The following is a 14,652-nucleotide window of genomic DNA, read 5'->3' as shown; positions in this document are numbered from 1 at the left end:
TGCAGCTGTCCAGGTGGTCAGCTTCTTTGGAGGGTTCTCCACACCATGGAGTGGTAAATACAATGAAGGTAGACTCGTCAGAGAACAAACATGCTTTACATTGTCCATAGTCCAAGATGTCTATTGCTACCACCATTGGAACTGTGACCAAAGGTTTGGCCATAGCAGCTATCAACCCTGTGGAGCTCCTGATACACAGTTTTGGTTTAAACAGGAGAGTCGGAGTGCAGATTTAATTCTGCAATGAGTTGGGCAGCTGTGATTTTTTTTGGATACAGTGTGTGTTAGTATCCAGTCAGTATCGAATGACCGAAATGATGGAACAAAAATCCCAGAGAGACATTACTATACAATCTTACACGATACTGTAAAATCTCTCACATTGCTGGCTTTATCACTGTAACTAAGGATTGTGTTTAAACCCCCATCCACCAGTCCACTTCTTCCCCTTTCAGCATTTAACCAAATATCTGTTTGTTCACTCATACTGATATTTTAACATTAAAATGATGTCAGAGCTCTCTTCTTTTGACTATTTTTTAAAATAATTCTTCTCTTCCCCATCAGATGACCTGCATGAGATTCTGAAGAGGTTGCGGGGGAAGAGTTTGGTGTTCTCCTGTGCAGCCTGCAGTAAAAACTTCCCTAGTGGCTGGCAGGAAGTGGTGCAGAGTGTCCTGCGCAATGGTCTAGAAAAGATCATGACTGGTTTGACGAGTTCGCTGACCACCTGTCACCTCCAGAAATGCTCAGAGGTAAGCTTCTCTCTCTCTCTCTCTCTCTCTTTCTTTCTCTCTCTGTCTCTCTTTCTCATATACATCAGGTATAACATTATGAGCAGTGAGAGGTGAAGTGAGTAAGACTGATGATCTCATCATGGCACCTGTTAGTGGGTGGGATATATTAGGCAGCAAGTCAACATTTTGTCCTCAAAGTTGATGTTAGAAGCAGGAAAAATGGACAAGTGTAAGGGTTTGATCGAGTTTGAGCAAAAGGGCCAAATTGTGATGGCTAGACCACTGGATCAGAGCATCTCCAAAACTGCAGCTCTTGTGGTCAGTAGTGCAGTGCAGTGGTCAGTATCTATCAAAAGTGTCCTTTAAGTCCTGTAAGTATCCTTTAAGCCCATAGAGGCCCCACCTCGCAACAATATTAAGCAGGTGGTCATAATGTTATGCCTGATCAGTGTATGTGTTAGCTCGAGGCAGGGGTTTCCAAAGTAAGGGCTGGATTTACCAATAGGGTGCAAAAAACCCACTATATGTTGTGCTATTTGTCTTTTCTTAAATCTCAATATTTCAGTATTATTTCAGAACCATTACTGAGGGTTTTCTATTACTTATAGTGTGTCCAGATATGAAAGGACAGTCAGAGATTTTCATTTGAAATGCGAGTTCATCCCAACAGCCACAACGATGGTGAAGGGTTTTAAGCTTGTTATTGTGTTTGTCAGTGTGCAGGAAGTCACAAATGTACAGTCTGCTAGAAGTGCGCCCTCTAGTGAGCGTCGCATTTATGCCTTCAGATGTACATAAATGAATCCTTGTGTATCTTGTATAAACTATGGGTTCGTTTACCTGAAATGTTTGGAAACTAAAGCTTGTTGAATTGTTGTGATCTCTCCACCAGTGTGAAGCCTGTCCTGAGGCTGATGGCGTGAAAAGTAGGAAGGTGGTTTGTGATCTTCTTGCCGTGGGAAAGAAGCTCGAAGAAGGCTCATATACTTCATTGGTGAGTCCGTTACACCGAGCCACCGGCCAGCGGCCGACACCAGGTTACTGAGCTAGCTGCATGCCGTATTGCAGTTTATAGTTCATCAGTCGTAAACTGCTTTCCGGTTTTTCGTCTCTGAACAGAAAGCGTTTCACGAGGATGTGGTGACCGTACTTGTGAAGCAACTACAGCAAGAAGAAGCACTTCCTGAGGAACAGAGACCAACTGCCCAAGCCAAAGCTTTATATATTAAAGTAAATAATATTCAAATCAAATTAATGCTATTAGTATAACTTATAGCTCTTTATGATAAAGCGTTCCGTGCTAATTAGTGGTGATTAATTATCATGAAATAATCCAGTCAGTTGTTAATTTCTCATTAATCATGTCCTTATTGTTTTTTTTTTTTTTTTTTTTTGCAGTTACTGGAGCAAACATTTACATGGTTCAACTGTCAGGACCCTAAAGAATGGAAACCTGCAACCAACAAATTCCCAAGGTATCTTCTAATGTAGATGGAAATAAATAGAAATGCGGCGGTTATAAACATCAGATATTGCAGTTATCAAGAACAACCACCGTTCTTCTGTTAGGTTCTCTTTGGGAGGGACACGGTTGGACAGGATTAGGAACGAGTACATCAGAGGGACAGCTCATGTTGGACGTTTGGGGGACAAAGTTAGGGAGACCAGATTAAGATGGTTTGGACATGTCCAGAGGAGGGAGAGTGAGTATATCGGTAGGAGAATGTTGGACATGGAGCTGCCAGGCAGGAGGCAAAGAGGAAGGCCAAAGAGGAGGTATATGGATGTAATAAATGAGGATATGAAGCTAGTGGGTGCAAGTGTTGAGGATGCAGAAGATAGGGATAGGTGGAGAGAGATGATTCGCTGTGGACACCCCTGAAGGGAAAAGCCGAAAGAAGACGAAGAACAACTAAAAAGAAATGAAAACAGATGTCTGATTCATCATCTATTCTTTTATCATACACACAATGCCTTGACATGTACACCGTGTAATGGATATATCGCCTGAATAACTATTAACACTGTAAATTGGGCCCTAAGGCGTACAGTCAGCTACAAAAGTATTGGCACCCTTCATGAACCTGCGCGCTAAACACTTCTTATAAAATAGCTGTCGCAAACAATAGAGGACATTGCAACAGATCACCTAGACTCAACCCACAGATCTATAACTCCACCCACGATATAACTGTTTACGTGCTTGTATTCACACACTATTCAGTCACTGCTGTTTCTAGTTTTGCACATTTCATACCGCCACCAGCTACCACTAGACGTATAAGAAACCACGTGTTTACTGCTGTGTTTTTGTCTTGCACCGTTTGCACTAGGTTGCACACGTTGCACTTTATGTATCTAACGTCGAGAAACGTCGTGTCATCTCACTGTGTACTGTGTCTGCTATATATGGTTGAAATGACAATAAAAGCTTCTTGGCTTGATATGAACATTTTTAAAATAAATGGAAAGGAATTGTCCTCTTTTTTAAAAAAAAATTCTATTCAGATTCTTTTTGGAGGATCCTTATTTGCCATGGAAATTTCCAGACTGAACCGTGTTGAAAACCGGCGAGAATAAAAACCCAGCGACATGCACACACCTAGGAATATACACAGATCAGGCATAACATTATGACCACCTGTATCTTGCAGCCAAAACAGCCCTGCTCTGTTGAGGCATGGACTCCACTAGATCTCTGAATGTGTGCTGTGGTATCTGGCACCAAGATGTTAGCATCAGATCCTTCAAGTCGTGTAAGTTGTGAGGTGGGGCCTCCACGGGCCACCTTAACAGGACTTAAAGTATACTTTTGATAGATACTGACCACTGCAGACCGGGAACACCCCACAAGAGCTGCGGTTTTGGAGATGCTCTGATCCAGTGGTCTAGCCATCACAATTCGGCCCTTTTGGTCAAACTCGCTCAAATCCGCTTGTCCGTTTTTCCTGCTTCTAACACATCAACATTGAGGACAAAATGTTGACTTGCTGCCTAATATATCCCACCCACTAACAGGTGCCATGATGAGGAGATCAGTGTTTTTATATCATGGTTCTTTTGTTTCACAGTGGTATGCTCCCAGAGGCGATAATCCCACCGTCTGATGAGCACAGTTATGCTCAGTGGTTGGAGGAGCACAATCACGCCATGACGAACGAGAACCAGGAAAACCTTCCCTTAAAAGCACACGGAAAAGGTGAAAGCTTGATTTTTACAAAGATCCTTTGTAACTAGAGATTTTCTTCACAGCTGAAAATAAGGGCTATCCGGTGTGACTCCTGCTTGTTTACATTAAAGACCTCTCTGAATTTTCTCCTAATGTTTTTATATTTGTGTCTCATTGCATTACAGATCCTCAGAACGTGAGCCGATGTGGAGCGGATGAACGACACTGTTCTCTGTGTCAGCAGCAGGGTGACGCCAAACCCACCGTACGTTTATCATATAGTTATTGTTAAATATTATTGTGTATACCTTCTATATGCAGCTGTCTAATAATATGTGGATGTTTATAGGACGCAGGCAGGTTGCTGTACCTGGGCCAAAACGAGTGGGCTCATGTAAACTGCTGCATCTGGTCAGCGGAGGTGCAAGAAGTCAGGGGTGCACTGCTGCATGTGCACAGTGCTGTAGCCAGAGGACGTTTCATGGTGAGTACAGATTTATCTCTAACTTTATCTGTTTTTTTTTTTTCCATTTTATTGGCTTGCATTCAGAACCAGAAGCATCCCTTTAATGCATCTGGTTTCTTTGCAGCGTTGTGAGCGGTGTGGCCAGGCGGGGGCGACAGTGGGCTGCTGTCTCTCTTCCTGTCAGAGTAATTACCACTTCATGTGTGCTCGTGCCAGCCATTGCGTCTTTCAGAGCGATAAGAAGGTCTACTGTTACAAACACCGTGACCTCGTCAGCAACAAGGTTTAGTGTCGAGCAAAATAAGTTCATTCATTTCCTACATTTTTTTAATACGGTGGCTAAGAAGCGCAAAACACAATAACACACGGACAATTCAGACAAACCGGAAAAGCTAGGTATAGTTTGCGAATGGAATTTTTTCCTCTGATTGGACGAGACATGGGTCATGGGTCATCATGAGACATGATTTCCTACTGCTTCTATATCCTGAGTGACAGATGTCTCGTCCAATCAGAGAGAAGAATTCCATTTGCAAACTATACCTACCTTTTCCGCTTTGTCTGAATTGTTTTATCGATTCGTTATTTTGTTTTGCACTTCCCAGCCACCGTACTTTACACTTCTGTGTATTAAAATACCGTTCCTTCTTCCGCAGGTGATGAACGGATTTGAGGTTCTCAGACGTGTCTATGTCGATTTTGAAGGCATTAACCTTCGAAGAAAGTTTCTAACAGGCTTGGAACCGGAATCCATTAATGTAATGATTGGTATGTATAAACAATAGGATTTTAATCTCACTAAGAAACCAAGAAGCTAATACGGCCCCTTCTCCTCATCTTAATACATTAGTCTCTTGGACAGTAGTAAACCTTTATCAGTAGCAGCTTCCGTCCATCAGGTGGTATTTTTCCGAGCGACCTGCACATATTATAACATTATTTTGTAATTCTTCCCTATAGGCTCTTTACAGATACGCAAATTAGGTGTGCTGACAGATTTATCTGAAAACGCAGGAAAGTTGTATCCTGTGGGTTACCAGTAAGTAATATATTTTCACATTTATAACTTTGTCTAATAAATCTCCAGACTGCTGCAAAACCTGCCTGCTATAAATATCTTGAGACCGAGCAGTATTTATCAGAAGGTCATTGATGGTCATCGTTTTTAGGTGCACTCGCTGGTACTGGAGCACATTCGACCCACGTAAGCCATGCAGATACACCTTTAGCGTGAGCGATGTACACCCGTCATCACCAAGGAAAACGCCATATCTAGCACAGAACCAGGGAGAGAACTGCACTATTGCACACAGCCCTAAACAATATGAAGGTGAGTTTATTGCTTCGCTCTAAAGTCTCTCTCTCTCTCTCTCTCACACCATTTTAAGGGATAAATGTGCATTAAAATTTTATATCTACATTTCTATTAGCCTGCTTTGTGCCAGTGTCTGCTCTTAAAAGCATGATGTAATTAAGACTGAATTAAATTGTCATGCATGATAAAGATTAGCGTTAATGTATAAGGGCATAATTGCAGTAGAATTGCCTGAATCAAAACAATGAAAAATGATCTTCATTTCTTCAAAAGGGACTTCTCGTTTTGGTACTCCTAAATAGGAAATGAATTCCATTTTTTTTCTTCTGGTCAGTCGTGTAGAATATGTTTGATGTACACCGGTCAGGTATAACATTATGAACAGTGCCTGGTGAAGTGAATCAGACTGATGATCTCCTCATCATGGCACCTGTTAGTGGGTGGGATATATTAGGCAGCGAGTCAACATTTTGTCCTCAAAGTTGATGTGTTAGAAGCAGGAAAAATGGACACGCGTAAGGATTTGAGCGAGTTTGAGTGCGATGGCTAGACCACTGGATCAGAGCATCTCCAAAACTGCAGCTCTTGTCAGGTGTTGCTGTTCTGCAGTGGTCAGTATCTATCAAAAGTACCCTTTAAGTCCTGTAAGTATCCTTTAAGCCCATGGAGGCCCCACCTCACAACTTACAGGACTTAAAGGATCTGCTGCTAACATCTTGGTGCCAGATACCACAGCACACCTTCAGGGATCTAGTGGAGTCCATGCCCCGAGGGGTCAGGGCTGTTTTGGCTGCCAAAGGGGGACCAACACAATATTAGACAGGTGGTCATAATGTTATGCCTGATTAGACTTGGTTCAGTTCTACTAAATGGTGCTTGTGATCTCTGCATGAATCTGACCTGAAACTTAATAGAAGTAATAAAGATGTTTGATGATATGAACTTCTTAAAATTCTTCAAATCTATCTTCTTTATACTATGGCCATGACTTAAATGGCTGAAAACCTTAATCGATTTTTACCAGATACATTTTTTTCTTTCATATAGACTCTGTAGACACCGGTCTTGAAATGAAGCTCACCCCCAGCACCCCATCTCCCAACTCCAAACTGGACTCAGGAATAGGATCTAAAACTCCTGGCCATCCTCACAACAGAAGACCAGCCGGTGGGACATTCAGACCATTACCCTCACCAGGTGTGTTTTCTTTACAAACTATCAGTATGATAAAATGTTTTATTGCAGGTGTGTACATTTATATATAAATATGTTGAACATTTCTCCCCATCTCTAGGGACTGCAGTTTCCGCTTCCCATCACATCCTGACCATCAGTGACCTTGACGAGACACGCCGGTCAAGAAGGATTTCCTTACGCAGCCGAAATGCCTCACCACCTCGTACGTCCCCCTCTGGGCCGATGAAAATGTGCTCAGGTGCTGGTCTTCACCCCAGATCGCTCCCGTTTAGCTCGCCAGTCTCTCCACTTGGAGCTCACGAAAACCCTGCTAGCTCTGCGTCACCTCGCCGCAGGGGCCGCCCTCCTTCCTCCCCTTCTGGTGCTACTTCGGCGTACTCCCCTCGGCAAGGTGCGGTCGCGAGCCCCCCTTCGACTTTCGTCTTGTCACCATGTCACTCTCCGAAGATTCAGCAGCATTTAAAGGTAGCACCACAAGAGTCTGCAGAAGTACCTCAAGATTTCTCTGCCTCTTTAGAGCCTGAAGATGCTGCTGGAATGCCAGAGGAGGCCATCTCCATGATTGCAGTTATGAACGACGGTGATCCGGTGCCACTCTCCTCAGACCAAGAGTTGCTCTCGTCACAGTTTGATGCCGACACGGATGTCGCCGTTGCCTCGATGTTGAACGAAAAGCTTGAATTCGATGAGGCCTTGCTGAATGAGAATGTGGCCTTGCACTTTGGCCAACATGGCAGTGGAGCAGATGCAGCAGAGCAGGGACAGGGGTTATTAATCGAAGGAAATGGCTTGGTCGATGAAAATCAAGTTTCAAGCGCAGGTGCCAGTAGATTCATCTCCAGGTTAAAAGATTTTTCTAGTCTTTCAGCTGCCGAAGAGCTAATGGAGCAAGACTCCACTAACGAAGACTCGGATCATTACTTCAATTTCTCTCGCACAGTAGTAGTCCGTGATTCTGCTAAGGATTCTGCACAGACAGGGTTAATGCTCCTTCCTACCTCGCAGTCGATCTCTCAGCTGGACGGAGCAGACAACAATTCGGAAAGTGAGGCAGGTGAAGCCAGTGGAGAGGACAACACTCAGGAAGTAGGGAATAGTTATGATAGTCAGGATACGTCGAAGGGAACCACTTCTGTGGGGAAATCCTCCGGAAGCAGGATAAATTTCACCAGCGAAACCGAGTCCTTCCTGACAGAATCCTTACATGTGGGAGAGGAGGCAAATATGTTGGAGAAATTTCCGGGATCGGAGTTCTTACAAAAGAATGATGACGCGATTGTGGAATCCATCGCTGAGGAATCCACACCACAAGAAGGTATGAAGGATTTAATGGTGCAGCTAAAACCCGAGGCAGATGTTCAGGATGTGGTGTCGTCTCCTACCATCTTCGACACAAGCAGTGATCATCTTGCCGGACACGAGGACATTCTGATGGACGGCGAGCCTCTGGATCACTTGAACGAGGTGGTGCTGGATCCGGCTAGTGACGATTTAACCTCTGCTCAAGATGGAAGCTCGGTGAACACGTGTGACTCCTCAGCATCGGGCAGCAACGAGAAAGGACCAGAGCAGATCGTCTCTATACCTTCTTTGAGCAATGTTGGAAAAGTGAGGATTATCACATCTGGTCCTGCCCCATATAGACGTTATATTATCCCCCAGCCTCTTACACAACACAGAATAGTCAACATGACTGTACCTGCTGTCTCGTCATTGCCACTGTCTTTACCTATTAGCAATGTTTCACCTACTCTCTCAGTTTTTCCCCAAAGGAACCATGTTCTCACTTCCTCACCAGTTATAATAAACGGTCTGGACTCTCAGCTCAAGGATACAACAAAGAGCAGACCTCTCGCCATCCGCCTTCCAACCACTACTAAAACAAATGTGACCAGTACGCTGGCTAGCCCACAAGTTTTGCTCGTCAACCGCTCTGGTCAAATATTAGTAAAAAACCCACAGACTAATAGTTATCAGACTGCTAGTGCTAATTCACCTTCTTACAGCCAAATTAGCCAGATTGCTAAAATCATCCACAGTCATAACCTGGTTAATAGAACTGTTCCCCGAATCGTGATGACCCCGATGACACAAGCAAGCCCCAACCAAAGTCCAGCTACACGTGTGGTATCATACACCAACGGCGCAGCGCCTACCACTAAAATTTTGATCAGGAGACTACCTCAGAACTCGTCAGCAGCGCAAGCAAACAGCGGAAGTAAACCTGTGAGCGGAGCCGGTGGCGTGAAGCTCAAGAACGTATCTGTGCCAAGTACAGCAGTGTTACACAGGATCCAAGGGGAAGATGCACAGGCAATAATCGAGAGAGCAATGGCAAGCCACAGGGACATGGCAAACCCTTGTGTGCTGAGTCCATCCAAATTCCAGGTCCACCCATGTCTTAAGAAGTCACAGTCTCCCGAGTCTCCTGATGTAGTTAAACAGGTTCCAGGGTTGCAATGCCAAACTACGCCCAACATTCTGTCCCATTCGAGGCCTCAAGTCAGGGTCAAGAGGGTGTCGTCGGTATCAGAACGAACTGCTTTAAAACAGTGCAAGTCCACCTCTGTGGAGCCAGCAGCAGTTCTCAGCTCTCAGGATGAGCTAAACAGGTTAGTAAGACCGTTAGCAAGAAGTAAACATGTCCATTTGTGCTGAAGCCATACAACTTGTATAACATCCTTCCTCGATTTGCAGATCAATCGGCGTCCGCATTAAAGCCCCGACCATCAAGGAGGTGCTGCATTTGAATCAGTCGGAATCTGAAAATCTTTGTGAGCCAAAGAGTAACGAAGCCAAAGAATCTGAAATCAAAAGGTGCGCTATTCATTTCTACACACTTCTACAGGCACTACAGGTCGTTTCTCTAGACTCACTTTCAGTCTGTTTCCTTTTGATAGAATTATTCCAAAGGAAAGCGAACCCAGTGAAGTGCAGGATAGCGAAGGCAACCAAGACAAAAATCAAGTATGGGTCAGCTCCCGAAACAGTGACCTGTCTGACTGGACCCCCTGTTCAGGTATTGTTCAAGCTGGACGTTGTATTGTATTTCATTGTATTGTTGAGTGTTCCTGAATAATGAATAAATTCATCTCAGGATGGAGTTCAGACGAGGATCCTTCATCGCCATTTAAGAACGACCGGGATGCGTGTTCCAGTCAGGACAAACCTCACCTGATGTTCAAAATCACTAGTGATGACGGCTTCAGCGTGGAGGCAGACAGCATAGAGGGTAAGAGACTTATTTTGCGGTTCCACAAGCATGCGATTTCCGGACTGACCGATGGTTAAAGAAGTGCATTTACATTAGAAGAGTATTTGTATCGCCATTTTTCTTTTCTCATCTGCTTTAGTGGCTTGGAAGGCATTGGTGGATAGTGTCCAAGAGGCACGGACGGGCTACAGGCTTGAGCACATGCCCCAGGGGAGAATAAATGGTTCCTGGGTGCTGGGAGTCATTCATGATGCCGTGCTGTTCCTGCTGGAGCAGCTGCAGGGGGCATCACAGTGCTACAACCACCGCTTCCGTTTCCACCAGCAAGAAAAAGCTGAAGAAGAGCTACCGATAAACCCTAGTGGCTGCGCTCGAGCCGAAGTCTATACGAGGTATAAATAATCCTGTAGTCTGAGCCATTTTAGGGTGTGGCTGTGAATGTTCTGGTGTGACTGATTATACCTACAGCATATATATCTATATATACACATTAGCAAGAAAATTATTTTTATAACTAGGGGAACTCCAGCACATCTGTTTTAGGGTGAGAAATTTTCACTTCCATTCTGTTGAGGAGCAAGTTAATGAGACCAGCACCTGATCACCATCTTTCAACGTGAAATTACTCACATATAAGCTACTTTGTCCACCTTCGGCTAGCGAACTTTTAATGAAATTAAAGCAAATTTTCATTTTCCAGCCGCTGTGTATATATACATCGATCAGGTATAACGTGAGCAGTGACCGGTGAAGTGAATAAGACTGATGATCTCCTCATCATGGCACCTGTTAGTGGGTGGGATATATTAGGCAGCAAGTCAACATTTTGTCCTCAAAGTTGATGTTAGAAGAAGGAAAAATGGTCAAGTGTAAGGATTTGAGTAAGTTTGATGAAGGGCCAAATTGTGATGGCAAGACCACTGGATCAGAGCATCTCCAAAACTGCAGCTCTTGTTTGGTGTTCCTGGTCTGCAGTGGTCAGTAATAGAGACTGAAGCCTGTTCGCTGCTCCTTCTTCTCTCATGCCTTAAATTGAGCTCTGACTAGGTTTCGGTGTTTGTGGTTCTCTCGTCAGGTTTAATCGTGTCAGTAACAACGAGTGCATGTTCCTCTTTCCTGCAGGAAAAACACATTCGACATGTTTAACTTCTTGGCCTCCCAACATCGCCAGCTTCCTGAGAGCAGGCCATGTGATGAAGACGAGGATGACGTCAAGCTCAAATGCAGCAGGTCAGTTTGTAGCCCTGCAGTTTTTTTTTATATTGTGTTATCTGACCTTGTCAATGCCTTTAATGTTTGTGAAGATAATTTAGATATATATATATTTTTAAGACGTGCCACCAGCACAGAGTTGCCGATGGCCATGAGGTTCAGACATCTGGAGAAAACATCTAAAGAAGCTGTTGGGGTTTATAGGTAAGGCAGACACATGTTCAAATGCTATGATGTTTCTTGAGTACATGAAAGAACAAGAAAGCTGTGTGTGTGTTCATATGGCTTCCTTTTTTTAAAAAAATTTATTTATTTTGGTAGATCTGCCATTCATGGGCGTGGTCTTTTCTGCAAACGCAACATAGAAGCTGGAGAGATGGTGATCGAGTACGCTGGAAATGTCATCCGTTCAGTCCTGACTGACAAGCGGGAGAACTATTACAGCAGTAAGGTATGAGAGAGAGAGAGAAAGAGAGGCATTACAGTGTCCAGTGTCCAAGTAAGCTACGTTTACACATACAAGTCAGCAGTCACTGTAATATGAAGTCGTCAGTAGGCGGTCCTACTACTGGTTGCCGTAGTAATAGTGTTTATCAGCGGGTGGTGCGACGAGCGTTCCATAATTAGTATTCTTGGAGGGAGATTTGGAGTTTGTGTATAAAATTCATGCATCACGTCACTCTAATGTCTCCAGTCCTATTGGTAGTCGCTGCATCGTGTCGCTCCTTATTAGCATAAAGTCAAATTTTTCTTGACTTTGACACGCCCCTGGACACGCCCACATCACCAGTGCTCCAGCTCTCGTTGAAAATGAATGGTCTCCAGTTGCTTTAACTTGCTGTATCTGAATGTAGCATTAATGTTCATCTCTCTCTAGGGTATTGGCTGCTACATGTTCCGCATCGATGACTTCGATGTCGTAGATGCCACCATGCACGGCAACGCGGCACGTTTCATCAACCACTCCTGCGAGCCCAACTGTTACTCGAGGGTCATTAACGTGGAAGGCCAGAAGCACATTGTCATTTTTGCACTGAGGAAGATCTACCGCGGGGAAGAGCTCACCTATGACTACAAATTCCCCATCGAAGATGCCAGCAACAAGCTGCACTGTAACTGCGGTGCTAGACGATGTAGACGCTTTCTCAACTAGGAGTATCGACTTCTCCGAACGAGGGGGATCCGGAACAACTCCGTAGGCCAGAGGGAAGAAATAAGCTGATGGAGGAAGGCGAGAAAAATTGTAGTAGATTATCAGTGTTTTAGAAATCTGTTCCCATTTCTAGTCAAGGTAGAAAATCTTCGATCTGGATCCCAGGAACGCGACCGTGCCGCACATGTCAGAAATGGCCGTGGATGTGAATAGGAGCATTAGTATGTCCCCTGTCAATCAGAGCAACTCTTGTATATTGAAAAGGGCATTTAATGCTTTCCTAAATGTGTGTTCAGCTGCGCCGTAACCTGGCATGAGAAAAGATACCTGGCTTAGTGCTAGCATTCACTCTTTTCCTTTATTGAGTGTCAGGGTGAGCTAGCTAGACTGATGGACATTTACGTAATATGAAGGTGGTTTTCAGTTTCCTTTCTTGCATCTAAACTCCCTTTCGTACCTCTCGGGCCATATTTCATTTATACTGGGAGAAAAATCCAGACCAGACTTTTTAAAAAATCAGTAGCTTGTGGAAATGCCTGAAGTCCCGTTCATGAGCGCACACCCAGCCGTCACGCTGGACCTCCATACCCCAGGGCTTTAGAGTAAAACAAAGCAGTATTTTATCTATTAAACATGTTCTTGCTACTGATACTGAAGCTCTCCGTACCTGGAGAAATCCACCATACGCACCTTATCATTGTGGCCCTGTATTTTATCAGAGAGAAGCTGGATTATTCGAACTCCTTCTCACTGAACAAGCTAATGAAGCTAATTTTCCCTGCCATTTTTGTTTTTTATATATATATATATATATATATATATATATATATATATATATATATACACACAAGCTTACATCATCCCAGATTCCCTCATCATTTCTGTGCTCGAACTGTCTGAGATCTAGAGCCAGCTCAAGTCGTATGACTCTCTGCAGCTTCCTACTGTCACATCCCTGTACAGTTGATTTTTTTTTTACCCCCGTTTTTCCTTACAGTTCAAAACGGGGTGTGTATATAAACACGGAAGGTGTTCAGTGGTCTGCACTGGAAATGTTCTTTTAAATTTTTAACTAAATATCTAGTTTTTATATATTTTTTCATTGTGCTTTTGGAGACTTTAACCCCTGGACGTTCGAAACATTTCTAGCATAAAGCTGTGAAATCTTCCAGCTGTAACCAGCACAATCACAGCAGACTTAACTACATGAGAGCATACAGCTGTTGTACTTTTTAAAGAGGTCCTACAGAGAGAACCGTCCTTCTAGCTATGAGTGATTCCTTTAACAGAGTTCTCTCTTCTGTAATTAATACCAGGGACTTCTAAAAGTCTACTACCTCAGTGGCTATGACCAGTGATGGCTAGTGTGAAACATCATGAACAGTAGCGTAATCCTTCGCTACCATGTTCTACACTGGCATTTAAATGTATGCAATGTGACTGCAGGTTATTAACATTATTTTTTGTTTGTTTGTTTGCTTTCATCAGGATTCTTGTATTTGTGTACAGAATGTGGTTGTTTTTTTTCCCTTCTTCCCAGACATGAAGAGTAAAGATGACGTCATTCATTTAGCTTGAGGAACTGCTTCCATGTTGTTTGGCACAATGGCAGTTTTTTTTGTGTATATAGTTGTACAAACATCGGAAATGTTTTTTATGCACTTTTTTTATTTATAATGTTCTAAATGTAATAAAGAACCTCTTTAAACAAAAAATATTTACCTTATTTGAGGTGAAGTGAATAAGACTGATCTCCCCATCATGGCACCTGTTAGTGGGTGGGATATATTAGCCAGCAAGTCAACATGTTGTCCTCAAAGTTGATGTTAGAAGCAGGAAAAATGGACAAGCGTAAGGATTTGAGCGAGTTTGACCAAAAGGGCTAAATTGTTTTGGCTAGATCAGAGAATCTCCAAAACTGCAGCTCTTGTGGGGTGTTCCCGGTCTGCAGTGGTCAGTACCTATCAAAAGTATCCTTTAAGTCCTGTATACCAAGTGAACCAGAGACTTCAAAGCACTTCTGTAATGATTTCTCATCACACTCTCTGGTGTCACCCACATGAGGATGAGGTTCCCTTCTGAGCCTGGTTCCTCTCAAGGTTTCTTCCTCATAATAAAATGTAAATTTTAAACTTTGTACATTCTATTATACATTTTTAGATTTCTGTCGAGCTTCTGTTGGGACAATT

At 43.5% G+C, this 14,652-nt stretch overlaps 1 protein-coding gene across 4 annotated transcripts in view; it reads left to right on the top strand.

Annotated features, from left to right (window-relative positions):
• The window catches only part of kmt2ba (lysine (K)-specific methyltransferase 2Ba), a 34,628-nt gene extending 20,448 nt beyond the window's left edge, over window positions 1-14,180 (top strand). For all 4 annotated transcript variants that reach the window (XM_058405304.1, XM_058405302.1, XM_058405303.1 and 1 more), the window contains exons 17-37: window positions 568-755; window positions 1,630-1,731; window positions 1,857-1,967; window positions 2,136-2,212; window positions 3,809-3,936; window positions 4,092-4,171; window positions 4,256-4,390; window positions 4,497-4,655; window positions 5,029-5,140; window positions 5,333-5,411; window positions 5,542-5,702; window positions 6,735-6,884; window positions 6,982-9,496; window positions 9,582-9,701; window positions 9,785-9,903; window positions 9,982-10,116; window positions 10,238-10,490; window positions 11,221-11,328; window positions 11,431-11,514; window positions 11,632-11,761; window positions 12,188-14,180. In XM_058405304.1, the coding sequence (XP_058261287.1) occupies window positions 568-755; window positions 1,630-1,731; window positions 1,857-1,967; window positions 2,136-2,212; window positions 3,809-3,936; window positions 4,092-4,171; window positions 4,256-4,390; window positions 4,497-4,655; window positions 5,029-5,140; window positions 5,333-5,411; window positions 5,542-5,702; window positions 6,735-6,884; window positions 6,982-9,496; window positions 9,582-9,701; window positions 9,785-9,903; window positions 9,982-10,116; window positions 10,238-10,490; window positions 11,221-11,328; window positions 11,431-11,514; window positions 11,632-11,761; window positions 12,188-12,463 (5,222 nt within the window). In that variant the 3' untranslated portion in view covers window positions 12,464-14,180. The remainder of the gene's footprint in view (window positions 1-567; window positions 756-1,629; window positions 1,732-1,856; window positions 1,968-2,135; window positions 2,213-3,808; window positions 3,937-4,091; window positions 4,172-4,255; window positions 4,391-4,496; window positions 4,656-5,028; window positions 5,141-5,332; window positions 5,412-5,541; window positions 5,703-6,734; window positions 6,885-6,981; window positions 9,497-9,581; window positions 9,702-9,784; window positions 9,904-9,981; window positions 10,117-10,237; window positions 10,491-11,220; window positions 11,329-11,430; window positions 11,515-11,631; window positions 11,762-12,187) is intronic.
• Window positions 14,181-14,652: the final 472 nt, after the last annotated feature.

This window comes from Hemibagrus wyckioides, linkage group LG12 (genome assembly GCF_019097595.1).
Source record: "Hemibagrus wyckioides isolate EC202008001 linkage group LG12, SWU_Hwy_1.0, whole genome shotgun sequence".
In the NCBI taxonomy this organism is placed as follows: Eukaryota; Metazoa; Chordata; class Actinopteri; order Siluriformes; family Bagridae; genus Hemibagrus; species Hemibagrus wyckioides.
This window is presented reverse-complemented; position numbering and strand designations above follow the sequence as displayed.